The 17416-nt window shown below is 47.1% G+C and overlaps 2 protein-coding genes across 4 annotated transcripts in view; both read left to right on the plus strand.

The window, feature by feature from the left end:
• Positions 1 to 1076: 1076 nt before the first annotated feature.
• Positions 1077 to 6786, plus strand: DYNLT2B (dynein light chain Tctex-type 2B). Its single transcript, XM_032777297.2, has 4 exons — positions 1077 to 1233; positions 3398 to 3467; positions 4933 to 4996; positions 6007 to 6786. The coding sequence occupies exons 1-4, from the start codon at positions 1140 to 1142 to the stop codon at positions 6052 to 6054; spliced, it is 276 nt and encodes a 91-aa protein (XP_032633188.1). The 5' UTR covers positions 1077 to 1139; the 3' UTR covers positions 6055 to 6786.
• A 3111-nt stretch (positions 6787 to 9897) lies between these two features.
• Positions 9898 to 17416, plus strand: part of PCYT1A (phosphate cytidylyltransferase 1A, choline) — a 47218-nt gene continuing 39699 nt past the window's right edge. For 2 of the 3 annotated variants that reach the window (XM_075068330.1, XM_075068329.1), the window contains exon 1: positions 9898 to 10014. The gene's annotated coding sequence lies outside the window, so the exon portion shown is untranslated. The remainder of the gene's footprint in view (positions 10015 to 17416) is intronic. The other variant, XM_075068331.1, reaches the window with a different exon arrangement.

A 17416-nucleotide genomic window follows, 5' to 3' on the forward strand; every position in this document is an offset into this window, starting at 1 on the left:
GGCGGTGAGGGCCCTGGGGGTGGGGACGGGTTGGGGGATGGGGAGCAGTGAGGGCCCTGGGGGTGAGGAGGGGTTGGGGAGCAGTGAGGGCCCTGGGGGTGAGGAGGGGTTGAGGGTTGGAGTGGGGAGGATGGGGAGCAGAGAAGGCAGGAGAGGAAATCAAGGTTCTGGGTCACAAATCTTCAGTCCTGCCCCTTCCCCGCCCCACCTCCCTGACCACCCTTTTTGTGAGGTCCAGAGGAGAGGTGGGAGGTGGACATTGCCCCCCAGTGGCTGTCCCCTCAGTACTGTGTGGGGAAGGGAAGATGAGTGTGGACCATGACCCTTCTCCTCTATGCTTGCAGGTATGTGTAACAGGGTTGGCACCCCCCTCGCGGAAGTTCCCCCTTCTGGTTGGGTGTGTCTGCATTCTTTAGGTCTGGAGACCCCTTTTGTGGCTCTCAGGTGCATTTTGAGTGAATCAGCCCTCCAGCCAAGTGACACATTAGCCAGCATAAACCCTTTCTGGGGTTTACAGTCCATGGGGGCCTGTCTCTCTCTAGCCCTCCTTGGGCTTTAGTCTTTAAATAGGCCAGCCCTGGTATGGGACCATATCCCCAAGACCTCCTCCCTGGAGACACTATCTTTCTGTAGCCCTCCTCAGGCCCAGTCCCTGCCAGCAGACTTGGCTATCCATGGTCCTGCTGCTTGGCCAGACCTGCAGTTTGTTCTACAGCTCTGCTCTGCAGTTCCTTTTATACAGCCCTCCTGGGCCCTGATTGGCTGCTTCCACCTGCAGCCACTCTAGGCTGCTTGGAGAACCTCTCTACTGCTCCTTTCCTGGGATGGCTTTGGCAGAACCCTGAGGCTTCCTTCAGGGGGCCTTTGGGCCTAGTCCACACTGTCACAATATGACTATGATCCAATGTTAGATTTTATTTGCCTATCTGTATAGTTGATTGGGGTGTACAGTTTTGCGAGGTTGGTTAACTAGCTTCCACTTTTGCAGCTCTTTTCATGCATTTCCACTTGCCAAGAATGAAAGGTGAATTTTTCCAACATAGCTACATTTCATCCTGTACTGTGAACTTTCTGAGATTTAGGATTTTTTTCCCGTTAGATTTCGATCTTCTGCAGTAAAAGAGTGCATCCATGCAATAATGAAAGAGAATCTAGCCAATGTGCAATACAACCCAGAGGAAACGCCAGAGCTCACACAGTCCTTATCAGAGACAATTAAAGATAGACTGAAAGGTAATGAGGATTGGTGGGGAAACTGCCTCTTTCCTTACTGAATTTGTTCTTTTCTTTTTGCAAGTATTGATTCTCTCCTCTATTCTTTAAAACTCCTCATTCACTGATGACTGACCACAACCTAATATTATTTAATAAACTAGTATATATGTATATGGTGCTTCACGACTTGGTCTCAGCCCTCAAAATCTTAACATTTAATTCAGACTAATCTGATTACTTATAGACCCACTGGTGAGACAGATCAGCTTAGGAAGTATCATGGAAGAAGTAGAACTCATGGAGCATGAGTAGCATGGAAGAAGGGACATAACTGAGAGTTGGCGAGAGAGACCAGGACCTGATTCTGACCTCACTTCCATAAATGGAATCACTCCTGGTTTAGCCTGATGTAAATGAGATCAGAATCAGGTCCAAAGGGACCACACTGGGAATCAGACTCATTGGGAGCAGCTGAGGGAGAGGTAAGAGACTAGGGAGCAAGAGGCTGTGGGTCATGATGTGGTCGTGTACTGATGGCATGTTGCATCAAGGCAGTGTTGTTTCAGAACTTTGCTTTGCATGTTTTGGATTCCAGAAGTTATTTCAGGACTCATTAAATGTTCCCCATGTCCAATGCTGGAATAACAACCCAGATGAGAGTCAACATCATCATTTTGGGAATAGGGTTGTACTCCCTCGGCTGCCTGCCTTTGCAGCAAGAGAACCAAAATATCATGAGTTCCTGCATTAACAGTGTGTTTTAGAACTCCCTTACAGATATGCTAATTTTAAAATAGCTTATGTAGCATATGTAGTCTGAGCTAATATACCCAGGACCCGATTTCAGTGCTTTATAAATATGTACATGATGCTCTGAGGCAGGAGTGGCCCAATACAGCCCATGGGATTTTGCCTGACTTCTATGTGTGCTATCATCTTGAATGAGGAATGACACTGTGAGCACTACCAGATCTAGCATGTCACGCTGCATCTTGCAGCTGAGATACAAATGGAGTGTAGCATGCTGGAGTCTTGCCTTATTGAAGATAGAGGCACTGGCATTTTTGTTCTATTTGAAGAAAATTTGTTTTGGCTCTTGCATTTCTGGTGCGTTGCCAGTTTCACCCCCTCTACCAAATTGGGTATCACCCATACCCTGACGGTATCTCTTTGCTGTTCTTTTGGACTAGAGCCAGACAGTTTGTAGGTCATGTAGCTCAGATCTATGCATGCTCTTGAGGCCTCTACTACTAAAACAGGAACCTTAAAGATACTAGTAATACATGGCAGAAACAGCAATAAATTTCCTCAATTTAAAATAATTCAGATTACCTGAACCTTCTGGGTTTCATGTAGCAGCCTCGCTTCTACTCTGACTCTTTTTTTGGGTGGTGGTTTTTTTGTTTTTTTTTTAACCCTGGAAAGTTGTCTAATTGGTATGGTTGGTGTTGAATGTATCTGAGAGTCTTTCCTCTCCCTAGCCTGTGTTTCAAAGGTGCTGAGCACCTGCAACTCCCATTTATTTGAATAGGATTCTGGTGCTTAGCACTTATGAAAGTGAGGCCATTAGGCAGCTTATCCAGTGTACGCAGGGCCGGTGCCAGGAAGTTTCGCGCCCTAGGCAAAACTTCCACCTTGCGCCACTCCCCCTACACAGCAGCTATCCCCACCCAGGGAGCCCACACACACACTTCGTGGCAGCTAACCCTGCCCGGGGAGCCCGCCCCAGCTCTACTCCACCGAGCAGGCCAGCACCTCTCTAATTCTCCCCTCCCAGGCTTGCGGCGCCAATTGGAGGAGAATTAGAGCGGGGCCTGTGTGCTCAGCAGAGGAGGCAGAGTGGAGGTGATCTGGGGCAGGGAACGGTTCCCCTGTGTGGCCCCCTCCCCCCATTACTGCGGGCGGCCCTCCGCTCCCTGCCCCCCCCCTCCCCAGCTCACCTCCACTCCACCTCCTCACCTGAGCGGGCTTTTAGGCGCCCTCAACCACTAAGCACCCTAGGTGGCCACCTAGTGGTTGCACCGGCCCTGACTGTACGTAGCATTTGTTTCACTACTCATTGGAAACTGAGGGTTTCTAGTTACAAAATAAATAGCTCTCTCCCTGTGTCTTGTCTGACGATAATAAAATTCTGTACTCTTCCATTTTGAAATTGTTCGTTTTTCTCCCTTTTACTCTGCAGTGGAGGGATTTCACCGATATAAAATGGTGGTGCAGGTTGTGATTGGAGAACAGAGAGGTGAAGGAGTGAAGTAAGTTCTGTGCATTTCAGGTGTCTTGCTTTTGTCATCCTCATCAAGAATTAATACAGCAACCCCCTTGCTCCTAATTATCGGAGACAGGAAAGTGTTATATAGGAGGTCAGACCGGATATTCACTATCGTCCCTTCTGGACTTAAAATCTATAAAACATAGCTCACGTGACAGGGGTCTCTCTGCTGTAGGTAGCAAAGCAAGGCTGGTCATATCCTCTTGTTAGGCAGCAATTTACTAAGGGCCAGATTTTCAAAAGTGCCCAGTTCCCATTTAGGCCCCCGAATAGGTGTCTAGACTTTCAAAAGAGCTCTGCACCCAACCTGTGGAATTCTCTTAAAAATCTGACCTCAATTGTGGGTGCTGAGCACTAGAAAATATGGCCCCAGATGCTGGTGATTAATGAAGAATTCTTACGTGTTGACACAGAAAGATTGTGGCTTCCACTAGTGCTGAGCTAAGAAAAGAGCTGGTGTTGAACAACCCAGGAAGTAGGCAATCTATATCTGCTGTGTTTATCTCCAGCCTCTGTGTGCTCCTCAATGAGATCAATGCAACAGATAAGGGTAATCAGATCTCATACCCTTTGTGTAAGCTGATTAGAGGTCAGGAAAGAATATCTCTTCCCTGCGCTTTACAGCGTTGTACATTTGGTGAGATATAATGTGTGTGTGGTGGTCCCCCTCCTCTGAACCATCTCCATGCTGGCCACTATCTGAAGCAGGATACCAAACTCGATGGACCAATGATGTAATCCAATCTGATTAATCCTGTGGTGTTGAGCTTCATGCAACAGCACCAGAACTGGGGGACCAGGAGGCCATGGCCCCCTGACTTCTTAATACGGGCATAGTTTGGAGGGCAGTGGGGCAGTGCTGGACGAAGGCGGGCAGTTTGGGTGAGCAGCGCCACTGCCAAGCACATCCCCTGCTGGTGCTGCTCCATGGCTGCCCAGGACTTCCACTTTGGGGGAGCAATGCAACCCCTTACTCCCCAAACTACAGCCATGTTAAAAAGTGGGGGGCAGGACCCCTGGACCTCCCTAGTTCCAGCACCGGTGGCCCCTTCACTTCTACAAATATTCTGGTGCCCTTGACTTGGTGTATAAACCATTGGAGGAAATTCTCTGGCCTGTTATGCAGGAGGATGGACTAGATTTATCATAATGGTCCCCTCTGGTCTGACAACCTGTGACGCTAAGTTCTTTGCTCTGGGGTATCAAGTTGGCCCACCCTGTGCTCTTATTGACTCAGATAGTGTTTGAGGTGGGGAAATTGCAAGTAATGCTCTCCCTAACTTCACCCAGCACAAAGACACATTCCCAAGTCCAAAAGAGCTGGTTGTGTTCTTTAAAGAAAAACAGCTCTTGGTTTTCAGGGAGAGTTAGTAGTGAGCAGACATTTATATCTCAGTTTACCCCCAGATGTAGCGTGTTAATGGCTTTGTCCCAATTCATTTGTTTAGCATGGCTGCACGATGTTTCTGGGATGCTGACACTGACAACTATGCACAGGATGTTTTTATGAATGTGAGTATTTGCAATTTTTTCATCTTGATGATGATACTGTAATACTTAGATCTTACATCGTGCTTTGCATCCAAGATCTCAAAGCACTCATAGCTCAGTGGTTTGAGCATTAGCCTGCTAAACCCAGCATTGGGAGTTCAATCCTTGAGGGGGCCATTTAGGGATTTGGGGTAAAAATCTGCCTGGGGATTGGTCCTGCTTTGAGCAGGGGGTTGGACTAGATGACCTTCTGAGCTCCCTTCCAACCCTGATATTCTATGATTTCTATAAAAGAGGTAGGTATCCTTAGCTCCATTTTATAGCTAGGGAAACTGCAGCATAGGGAGGTAAAGTTACCTAAGGCCATGTTTAATGCTTTGCTAGTCAGAGTACAGGACTGGAAACCAGGATATCCTGAGCTTTGCCACTGACTGTCTTCTGACCTTGAACTAGTCACTGAACCTCTCTGCAAAATGAAGATAATATTGGGGTGCTGAGAAGAAGAAGAAAAGCCCTGCTTACATTCTAAGTAAGCAGTTAAAAGTGAATCAGGTATTAGAAGGATGTCTCCTGCAAAACTTGAAGCCTGTGTTGTTTATCCTCTTTAACCAGTTAGTGAGACACTGGGTATATGCACACAGCTCTCATTAGCAGCACGCAAGCATCCAAAGGCAGAATTTGGCCCTTCATATGAATTCAGTTTGTAACACAGGATAGCTGCAGCATCAGGATTTCTGAGTTTTTAGTGAATAATAAAATTACTTTAAAATAAAAGACAAACTTGGTGTGAAAGTTGTTTTAGTCTGTTTAAAAAAAAATGCTCCAAGTTCTCTTCTAGATTTTCTTTACACCAAATTAAGGACATCACAAAAATTTAATCTTTCAGCAAACCCGTTCCTCTGCCAAGAACAGGCTGTACTGAATAGCAAAACATTCCTTTCACTTTGAACTTTTAGTTGGGCTTCAATATTGTTTCAGTGAGAGGAGTGCACTTTTGGTAAAACTAATATCATTCTCTCTTGTTTTCTCAGGACAGTCTGTTCTGCGTGGTAGCTGCATTTGGCTGTTTCTACTACTGATGCCAGTGAAGACCACAGAAAGGAACTACAGTAATTGTAGAGAGGATTTTTAGTTTGTTTGGTTTTCTTCAATAATTTGTACTCATGTTTTCTCAAAGTAGCAGACTTACAATTGTACATAGCATGCTCACTGTATCTGTACAATACACTGTGTCCACAACTTCCTCTTCTTTCCTGCTTGTATAAATATAGCTTTGTAGCATATTGTTTTTCTTTTGTCCTTTTAATCATCCTTCCTGCTTTGTGCAAAATGGATTTATTAACTCCTAGAAGCCAGATATAGTGCCTTAAAAGGACTAGATTGCTTTTATTAGTAGTGACTTGTTTCCATAATATAATAAATATTTATAAGCAATGTAATATAATAAAAACAAATATATATATTATACCTTTCCCCAGTTTTGTCCATTCCTATGTATCTTATCTTGTCTCTTCTAGTGCTAGCATCTGCTCCCTCCAGTCCACCAAATACACCAGCCTTGAATGTTCATATAGCTGCTTCTCCCACACGTCTCCATGTTTCCTGCTACGGCTAGAATGCCCTCTTTCAGCTAGGCCAGATAGCCACTATTCTGTCCTCTTGTAAATCCCTCCTTAAGACCACCTATGGCTGTGATGCCTGTAAGAAACCACAGTTCAATCTAGCTAACGTTAATTGGCCAATCTGGGAGATCTGATATTTAGGAAGAAAAACAATTAAAATGATTCAGAGCCATTAAGGCGGACTCATTATTAGCCTGCGTGACTAATGATTCTATTACTGTTACCCTCATCCTTCCTTCCTGTCATTTGCTAAACTCACTGGTTGCGTCTTGTTTCACATTAGGCCCAGATCCTGCAAGCACGACAACTCACATGCTTAATTTTAGTATCTGAGTTATCTCATTGCCAAGTTAAGCACGTGCTTAAGTGGTTGCAGGATTGTGGCACCAGTTTCTAAGCACTATGGGGCAGGGACCCAGTCTATTTCTTTGTCCATGCAGAGTCCATGTAGCACTCCAGTGCTGAGTGGGGTCACTGGATGCTACCACAGCATAAATTAGCGAACAAAACCTACGTTTAGTGACAATTAAGGTTGCAGCAGGGCGTGTTCCTCCATCCAAACCCTTAAAAACAGGGAAATTAAGGGGAAAGATGTGCATTCCTTTCCAACTTCATATCGTCTGCAACAGTAAAGCTAACATGCTCCAGTGTGCCATAACACTTCACTCCCATCTCCAACAGCTACCCAAAAGCCAGATGTACCCTGGTTTCATCCAGCTTGAACTCTGCTACAGAACCTTGGCAGTGACCAGTCAGCACATCTGACGGTCACTCATTCATGCATTTGGGAATTTATTTTGCTTTAACGCTGCAAGTTGGCTGAAGTTGAGGTACAAAGAAAAGTGAGACAATCCAGTGAAAAGACACCAGAAGGAGTGATTTTTAAACTCTTATTCTTTCTATACCAATTCATTTTTTACCAAACCATTGTGGGAAAAATAGATTTCTCATGAAAATGAGATTTTTACAAAAGAAAAGTTTAAAGTTCCTGTTAAATTGAACTCCATCACACAACCCTACTATAACCTACCCAAGCTAACTGACAGTATCTTCCCCCTTTTTCAAGAAAAAAATGTAACAGCTCATGCTCTAGAGAAAACTTGTATCAGCACAAAACATTCTGCAGCACAGTACTTTGCCCCAACTATGCGAGTTGCTTAGATAAGTTCATGTACAAGTTGTGGTGCAGCATCCTTGCATTTCTAGGTTTGGTTTTGTTCGCTAATAGAATCCATTAACACACCAAGGGTCTTCCAGGCCTCAAGGCAAAGCAATGGGCTTCTAGCCCGAAGGCAGATATTTGGGTGTAAAATGAGACCTAGTGCATGTGGTTGTCTCCCTCTAGTGGCTGGCCCCAGCAATGGTAAGAACCTGTCACTTCCTGACATACGCAGTCCTCCATAAATGGGATATGTCTCCCCGTTGTGGCGCTCAGAGGCCCCACAGCACTATTGCCTGGGAATCCTGCCCCACACCAAGCCCCGCCCCTCATTTCCAACCCTTCTTCCAGCAGTGGAACTACTGCAGCTGCCTTTGCTTTAAATCTTGTCTCTCTTCCTCCCTTCCGGTGGATCGCTGAGGTTTTAATCCCTCTCGCCTTTCTGGCACCCACCTTGTCAGGCTTCTTCTGCACCCTCAGAATGGCAGATGGCCCGCGAAAGCACCACAGCAAATCCAAAAGGTGCTCAGTGTGTGAGGCTCCCTTTCCAGGAACATTAGAGGGAGAACTGTGTCCTATGTGCTGCCAGCCTGCCTCCTCCTTCTCTGTCACAGGGTTGGACTTTGAGTCAAAGTGGCGCGATCGGACTGTATCTTCTGCACGTAGCCAAGACTCCACCGGGAAGCCGTGGGACTCACAGGAGGAGGAAACTCCTCCACCATTGCCACGCTGGGTAAGTTAAGCAAAGCCTCCTCTTATGAAGGGAAAGAGTTTCATAGGCTCCTACTCCAGCTCCTCAGGCAGGTGCTTTCCTCACTGATCTCAAAGCCCTCATGTCAGTTCATCAAGATTTTCCATCCACCTCAAAGATGATGCCCTTGTCAACTGCCTACATCATCAGAGCCTCGACAGACGCTATACAGTTTGTTGTGAGTAACTGATATGTGCCACACCTTTTCTATGTGTGATATGCTACAATTGCTAAGATTCGGACACTGATTAAAATGCTAGAGCTGTGTTTATGTTGCAGTGGGTGCAGAGCTTGAAACACACTCTTGTCCATGCAGCCCTGGGCTGATATTAAGTATGCAAATAACGCACCTCATGGGGAACCCAGGTTGGCAAACAAACCTAGTAGGTGGCTAAGCACTCACAGGTCAAATATGGTCAACCTGTGGAACTCGTTGCCAAGGGATGTTGTGAAGGCCAAAAGTATAACTGGGTTCAAAAACAAATTAGATAAGTTCATGGAGGATAGGTCTGCCAATGGCTATTAGTCAAGATAGTCAGGAATGCAACCCCTAAACCCTTAGATGTTCCTAAACCCCTGACTGCCAGAAGTTGGGACTGGATGATGGGGAATGGATCACTAGATAATTGCCCTTTTCTGTCCATTTTCTCTGAAGCATCTGGCCCCAGGCACTGTAAGAAGACAGGATACTGAGCTAGATGGACCACTGATCTGAAGCAGTATGGCCGTTCTTATGATGCACACGATCCACTGCTTAGGAATAACTCTGACTTAACAAACTCAGTCTGGGCATCTTGCGGTCATGAGTGTGACCCTCCATTCTAATCTGTGTCCTGCACAGTCTGAGAATTAATGAGTGACCCTAAAATGTGTGGGAGCGGGGGCTGGACTACTAGCAACTCCAGGATAACAAAACTCTTTGCAGAACTCAGAGCCCACCAGCAACCTCCTTCGGAAAACTGGGCCCCTCAGAATCCCAGCAATAGTAAACATAGAAGCCATCAGCAACCCTACAATAACAAAGCTCGTGCACAGGGCCTGCCACCCATAAGTGATCCTCTTATAGCTCCTAGCTCACGTGGCTCTGGGTTGAAGGTAACCAGATGTCCCAATTTCATAGGGACAGTCCTGATTTGGGGGGCTTTTTCTTACATAGGTATCTATTGCCCCCCACCCCCGTCCTGATTTTTTTATACTTGCTGTCTGGTCGCCCTCCCTGGGTGTGCAGTGACCCCGACAACACCAAAGGCGGGGCCCACTGGTAACACTACCACACCTTGGCAGGTCAGGGCCGGGGTCCGCTGGCGACCCTACAATAACAAGCCCAGCGCGCCGGGGCCGGCCCGAGGCTTGGCCGGAACGCTGCTGCCGGCTGCGGTTTCCCGGGGGCCCCGCTGGAGCCGCTGCGCGCGGCTGGTCCCTTCCCGTGCGGTCCGGCCCGACCCGACACGCAGCGTCCTGGGCTGCCGCCCGCTGGCGTGCGAGGGAGGCAGGGAGCGGCCGGCAGGTCAGAGCGGGGGGGCCCGTTCCCGGGGCACGGGCCGGGGGCGCCGCCTGGGGTGTCCTGGCTGGGGGGGCGGTTTCGGGGGACACTCGCTGGGGGGGGCGCCCTCTTCGGGAAGTGTTGGGGGGACACTGCGCTAGGAAGGGTGCCCTGTTTGGGGGGGGCATGTCTGGGGGGACACTGGCTAGAGGGGTGCCCTGTTGGGGGGGCACTGGCTGGGGGGGACACTGGCTAGGAGGGGTGCCCTGTTTAGGGGGGGGGTACTGCTGGCGTCGGGGTGGTGACCCTTTTCACATAGCAAGCTTCTGAATGCGACCCCCCCTTATAAATTAAGAACACTTTTTTATATATTTAACACCATTATAAATGCTGGAGGCAAAGCGGGATTTGGGGTGGAGGATGGCAGCTCGTGACCCCCCATGTAATAACCTCATGGCCCCCAGTTTGAGAGCCACTGCCTTAGATTATCCAGGAGAGGAGCATAAACTAACATGGCTTCCTCCCTGCCTTCCTCATCCCAGTGCGCAGTCTTGCGTCCAGACAGGTCTGCTAAGGGTGCCCCATGACAGTATTTGCTTTTGCATGTCCTTCCTTTTGTTCAGTTTCCTTATCTCTGATAGTAATGACAGAAGCAGAGTCCACACCCTGCCCTCTGCCTCCCACCCATATGTGCTCCACTTCCCTGTGGCTGGTGACAGTCAGAGATTAGGGTTGATTGATTTGAAGCAGAGTACGCAAATGAGTTTTATCTAGTTGTGTGATAGGGGGGGGTGCCCTGTTTGGGGAGGTACACTGGCTGGGGGGTGTCCGGTTTTGGGGGGCACGCCGGCCAGGAGGGGTGCCCTACTTGGGGGGTCGCTGGCTCAGGGGACTGATTTGGGGCGGTACTTGGTTGGGAGGGGGCACTGGCTGGGGTACCCTGTTCAGGGGGGCATTGGCTGGGAGGCACTTGGCTGTGAGGGTTAAAGGGGCACTGGTTTGAGTGGATGTGGGGGGCATTCGGCTCTGGGGGCCTATTGGCTGGGGACCAGGGGGGGCACTGGCTAGGGGGTACCCGGCTGTGAGGGTTAAGGAGACACTGCCTTGGGTGGGTGGGGGAGTAGTAGGCTCTGGAAGGGCTGTGGCTGGGGTCACTCTGGAGAGGGATAGATAGGTACAGGGGGCACTTAGTTATGGGGGCACTGGGTGGCGGGGTTAAGGAGACACTGGTTGGGTAAGCAAAGGAGGCATGTAGTTCTTGGAGGGGGCTATTGGCTGGGGAGCATGGGGGCACTGGCTATGGGATACAGGGAGCAATCAGTTCTGGGGACCTGGGGGTACCAGGCTTGGGGATGTTGAGGGGACACTGTCTTGGGTAAGTACAGGAGGCACTTAGTTCGGGGGGAGGGGGCTATTGGATGGGGAGCATGGGGGTACTTGGCTCTGGAGGCATTGAGGGACCCTGGCTTGGATGGCTGGGGGGGATACTTGGTTTGCGGGGGGCACTGGTTGGGAATGTGTAGGGTGTAATGGGTGATATAATGAGATTTGGCTTCCTCCCTTAGATCAGTGGCTCTCAAACTTTTTCACTGGTGACCCTTTTCACATAGCAAGCTTCTGAATGCGACCCCCCCTTATAAATTAAGAACACTTTTTTATATATTTAACACCATTATAAATGCTGGAGGCAAAGCGGGATTTGGGGTGGAGGATGGCAGCTCGTGACCCCCCATGTAATAACCTCATGGCCCCCAGTTTGAGAGCCACTGCCTTAGATTATCCAGGAGAGGAGCATAAACTAACATGGCTTCCTCCCTGCCTTCCTCATCCCAGTGCGCAGTCTTGCGTCCAGACAGGTCTGCTAAGGGTGCCCCATGACAGTATTTGCTTTTGCATGTCCTTCCTTTTGTTCAGTTTCCTTATCTCTGATAGTAATGACAGAAGCAGAGTCCACACCCTGCCCTCTGCCTCCCACCCATATGTGCTCCACTTCCCTGTGGCTGGTGACAGTCAGAGATTAGGGTTGATTGATTTGAAGCAGAGTACGCAAATGAGTTTTATCTAGTTGTGTGATAGGGACTGTTATTTTTTTGACTTCTGTGCTAATGTGGGCACCATGTTTATGTCTCAAATCCAGACCAAAAAAAGTCTTCTCTCCACATCTGCAGATGTGTGCGGTATGTCAGCATTGTTGAATGTGTGGATTTAAAACTACATTGATCTGGTGTCTGGAATTTATTATTCTCAGTGCTGGAGCATGACAAGGCAGAGACAGTTTGAAGGTGTAATATTTTGCAAACCACTAGAGCTAACCACCTACTTGTTTAGATTTAAATGTACTGAAATAGGAGTAATAAAAACCCCTGGCCTCTCAGGGCTCTGTTATCAATTTAGAAAAACAATCCAAACTCCATTACCAAACCAAAACCACAGCACACCTCCCCATCCCTCCTATGAAGTGCCAGTCAGCAAACAGAGGTAAGAAATCAAAATCTCCCCTCCTACTCCCTGTACCAGGGGTTCCCAAACTTCACTGCACCGCGACCCCCCCTTCTGACAATGAAGTTACTACATGACCCCAGGAGTGTCAGTCAGAGCCCTGCCCCCTGGAATCGAGGGGAAAGAGGGCCACAGCCCAAGTTTGCGGCACTGCCTCAGGTCAGGGGTGCAGGTGGAGCTTGGGTTTTAGTGGTTCCAGCAAGTCTAATGCTGGCCCTGGCAACCCCATTAAAATCAGATCACGGCCCACTTTGAGGTCCCAACTCACAGTTTGAGAACTGCTGCCCTATACAACCTACCCCTATCACCTCTCTCCTTTCCTTTTTCCTGCTTCAGCAGATGGGCTGTGTGGCACGTATGGCCCATCAATACCACATTTGGGTTATTTTGGACCAAGGAGAGGTGTGAATTTCAAAGATAAAAGGCCTTTATGGAGAGTGCCCTACCCACAGCTCTCTTAAATACCAAAAAAGCTCTTGCTGAGGTGCCTTTGCTGATTTCAGATGTGGTGTGCTTTTGAGGGGTCAGGGGGAGACTCTGATAGGACAGTCTCAGACCATTTAGGGCTTTGTAGGTGAAACCCAACACACTGAACTCCACAGATCTCAGAGGGCTGGGGTAAATTTAACAAACAAGGCCTGCTTTAGCCTTAAAAAGTTTAACCAGCGTAACTATGGTTGTTATGAGATGTGATTTTTTTTTTTTTTAAACTAACATTGTTATGCTGGTAAAAGCCTAAGGGTATGGCTACACTTGAAACTTCAAAGTGCTGCCGCAGCAGCTCTTTGAAGTGCTAGTGTGGTCACAGCGTCAGCGCTGGGAGAGAGGTCTCCCAGCGCTGCACATGCTCCACATCCTGATGGAGTTTAGCTTGCAGCACTGGGATCCGCGCTCCCAGCGCTGCGGCACCATTTACACTGGCGCTTTACAGCACTGTATCTTGCAGTGCTCAGGGGGGTGTTTTTTTCACACCCCGAGCGAGAAAGTTGCAGTGCTGTAAAGCACCAGTGTAGCCAAGGCCTCAGTGTAGAAGCTGTTACACTGGTATAAGACACTAGTATAAGGCTGGTATAGCTTGTTTTGCTCTGCCAAGCTGCACCTGGTATAAGCTCTTTCATACCAGCATAACCGAATTTACAGTATTGTAGCTTGCTGCTTTAACTACACCAGAATAGCTAAAGCAGCAAAACTTTTTTAAGATAGACAAGGCCAAAATCATCATGTTCTGCACTAGCTTTTGTCTTCCAAATGGAGTGAAGGTGTAGCCCCGGCTAGAGCACATTGCCGTCCAGTCTAGACGTTACATAGGCCTGATCTATGCTTAATTTTTGGCAGCATAGCTATGTCAGACAAGGTCTGACTTTATGCCAATGTAGCTGTTCTGGCCAAAGCCCTAATGGAGAAGCAAAAAGTATTCTGGTAAGAATAGTTCGAGAAACAGTCAAAAGAAAAAAAGTCCCATTCAATGACATCATGTAATGGCAGACAGCTAAAAAGTGAAAAGTTATGAAAGAGTTTATATACCAATGCTAGAAATCTTAATAATCAGACGGTCGAACTAGAATGCCTTGTATTAAATGAGGAAATTGATATAATAGGCATCACAGAAACTTGGTAGAATGGGAACCAAACTGTACTATAGAATCTCAGATAGTGATTTCATGCTTGAATAATAAGAATATAGCCATAGGGATATATTACAGACCACCTGACCAGGATGATGATAGTGACTGTGAAATGCTCAGGGAGATTAGAGAGGCTATTAAAATAAAAAACGCAATAATAATGGAGGATTTCAACTATCCCCATATTGCCTGAGTACGTCACCTCAGGGAGGGATGCACCTTAAATGACTGCTTCTTGGAGCAGCTAGTTCTGGAACCCACAAGAGGAGAGGCAATTCTTGATTTAGTACTAAGTGGAGCACAGGATCAGGTTCAAGAGGTCAATATAGCTGGACCACATGGTAACGGCTGCCATAAGAGAAGAGATTAATAAGACTGCAACTTTTTAGCTTGGAAAAGAGATGACTAAGGGGGGATATGGATAGAAGTCTATAAAATAATGACTGGTACAAACAAAGTAAATAAGGAAGTGTTATTTACGCCTTCTCATAATACAAGAACAAGGGGCCACCAAATTAAATTAATAGGTAGCAGGTTTAATACAAATATAAGGAAGTACTTCTTCATGCAACACACAATCAACCAGTGAAACTTGGGTTTCAAAAAAGAACTGGATAAGTTCATAGAGCATAGGTCCATCAGTGGCTCTTAGCCAGGATGGGCAGGGATGGTGTCCCTAGCCTCTGTTTGCCAGAAGCTGGGAGTGGGCAACAGGGGATGGATCACTTGATTCCCTGTTCTGTTCATTCCCTCTGGGGCACCTGGCATTGCTCACTGTCGGAAGACAGGATACTGGGCTAGATGGACCTTTGGTATGACCCAATATGGCCGCTGTTATGTAAAAAAGTCCTTTTGCTGTTATCAGTTCCCTGAGTGAAATAAACTGTATATGTTATACTAGCAAAAGGACTTTTTTTCTGGAATAAACTGTTTCGATTAAAGTGGGTTTGCTGGTACATCTACACCAGCAAACCTTTTATGTGTAGACAAGGCCAAATGCCCTGATTATGATCCACATCTGAGAGAGAAGATGGGTCATGAGGTTGCAGACGCAAAAAGCAGTCTGGATCACTGCTGCTGTTTGGTCATGTAAAAGTCGTGGGGAATCTAAATAGTCATCAAAGCTCCCAACCAAGAGAGTCGAGAGAGCCCCCACAAACTCCTCTGGTTGCTTCTGCTGTACAACCAATACATCAATTAATATGCTGATGTAATCTGTATACACATCCTATCACAGATAATGAAGGTGGAAGAAACATTCACTCTAGAATAATGTCTGTTCCACCTTCATCCTACCCCAGCAGTGCTCAGTGTTTCTAGTAATTTGCCCAGTCTACCTTTTAATGTCTTTGGTGACAGGACTTGTCTGTAGCTCTCACTGCCAATCTCCCTAATGGGTGGCTGGTCGAGTGCAAACCTAATAGTAGTTGTCTCCTTATGAGTCAGCAGAGGAGACATTGCAGTATACTGGAATAGTCTTGTAAGCAGGGCAGCACATGACTGCTGGCATCTGACTGTGCTAACGCCTCCAAGGTTTAGAGAGATGGCACAGAAGAAAGAAAGCCAACTGTGTTATGCAGGGAAGCCTTGAGGTTCTGGCATTCAATTCCTTTGGTACCTGTCTCAGTAAAGTCATGGTGACTTCAGTCAATGCCGCTCTGAAACTGTCCTCCAGCCCTGGTCTGAAGGTATTCTCACTTGAGCCTCTTGCTTTGTGCAGGCCTCCTGATGAAGCAGTGGAATTTATTCTCTGCCCCTCCCTGTTCATCGGCAAACAAAATTTTTCTCTTAATGAAACTCTTCCTCCGGTGGAATGCAGTTTGGCCAGTTCCTCATTCCATTGCTGTGTTTCGATGATATATATTCAAATTATAGGGTCTGTTTCTCAGCAGTACTACAACACCTGGCTAACAAAACATTGAAACCCTCACCAAGGAATATACATCTCTCCATTGAGATCAGCCCTCAATTTAGCAACAAGAATTGCCACTCATGGTTACTAAAGATTCCACATGGAGGTGTTAATTTTCATGTCCTGGCCAAATTCCAGCTCAGCTAGTTTGTCCCATAATCTCTGTTGTCTACCTCATTCTTCACTCCCATCCTCAAATGTTTGTGTAGTGTTTCTGTGTACTGTGAAATGCCTACCAATTTCCACCCCAGAGGTGGCTGTGTTTCTGTGGTGGGTGACTTGAGTTCTGTAGCATTTGTATCCGTAATGGACTTGGGCATCCTTGAAGGGTATTTTCAGTAATTTAAAGAGGATTCCCTTTTTTCCCCCTTCTCTTGCACCATTCAAAACTCAGAATGCCGTGCTTTCATTGTACAGCGGGGCTGAATAGTCCTGCCATCAGATGTTCAACTTCTTATAGATTCCATCAAACTATTCTGCCAGGGGAAGGCTTTTGAAAAGCAGTGCAAGATTGTCACATGCCCTCAACCTGAAGCTGAACATGCTGCTAGCCCAGCGGACGAGATTGCTTGTCCTGCAGGGCTTGCTTTATTGCAATATGTCTACACTGCAAAATTAGGTCAATTTTGTAGAAGTTGATTTTTAGAAATCGATTTTATACAGTCGATTGCGTATGTCCACACTATGCGCATTAAGTCAGCGGAGTGCATCCTCACTACCATGCCTAGCATTGACTTACGGAGCAGTGCACTGTGGGTAACTATCCCACAGTTCCCGCAGTCTCTGCCACATATTGGAATTCTGGGTTAAGCTCCCAATGCCTGATAGGACAAAAAACGTTGTGGGTGGTTTGGGGTACATTTCGTCAGTTGCCTCTCCCTCCGTGTAAGCAACAGCAGACTGTCGTTTTTGCACCAGACACCAGGGCAATTAGAAGAGCCCAGCAAAGCGTGCTGTGCATCAGAGAGGCTTTGAAAACCAGTTTCATGACTGGCCAGGTTTCTGTGTGACAATTCTGTGTGTTTCTCCTTAATGCAAACCCACCCCCTTTGTTGATTTTAATTCCCTGTAAGCCAACCGCCCTCCCCCCTTTGAAATATAGTAACTTTTATTTTGAAACCGTGTGTTCTTTCTTTCTTAATTAAAAAAAAATTAGATAACGGACAATGTAGCCCAGGTGGGGAAGGAGGGAAGGGCAAGGCCACATTGCTTATTGTAGCCACACTAAAAATCAAATTGTTTGAATGACAGCCTTCTGTTGCTTTGGCCATCCTCTGCAGTGGAGTGGCTGGGTGCCCCAAGGGCACCCCCCATCAATGTGGGAGGATTGCATGAGCTCGAAAACATATCATCGAGAGTATTTCTTTTGGGTTATGGGTTTTTTTTTCGC

Source organism: Chelonoidis abingdonii, chromosome 8 (assembly GCF_003597395.2).
Source record: "Chelonoidis abingdonii isolate Lonesome George chromosome 8, CheloAbing_2.0, whole genome shotgun sequence".
NCBI lineage: Eukaryota > Metazoa > Chordata > Testudines > Testudinidae > Chelonoidis > Chelonoidis abingdonii.

Coding starts and splice junctions, on each gene's coding strand:
- DYNLT2B (XM_032777297.2), top strand. CDS start 1,140: ATGAAAGAGAATCTAGCCAATGTGCAATACAACCCAGAGGAAACGCCA. Junction 3,468..4,932: donor CAGAGAGGTGAAGGAGTGAA/GTAAGTTCTGTG, acceptor TCATTTGTTTAG/CATGGCTGCACGATGTTTCT. Junction 4,997..6,006: donor CACAGGATGTTTTTATGAAT/GTGAGTATTTGC, acceptor TTGTTTTCTCAG/GACAGTCTGTTCTGCGTGGT.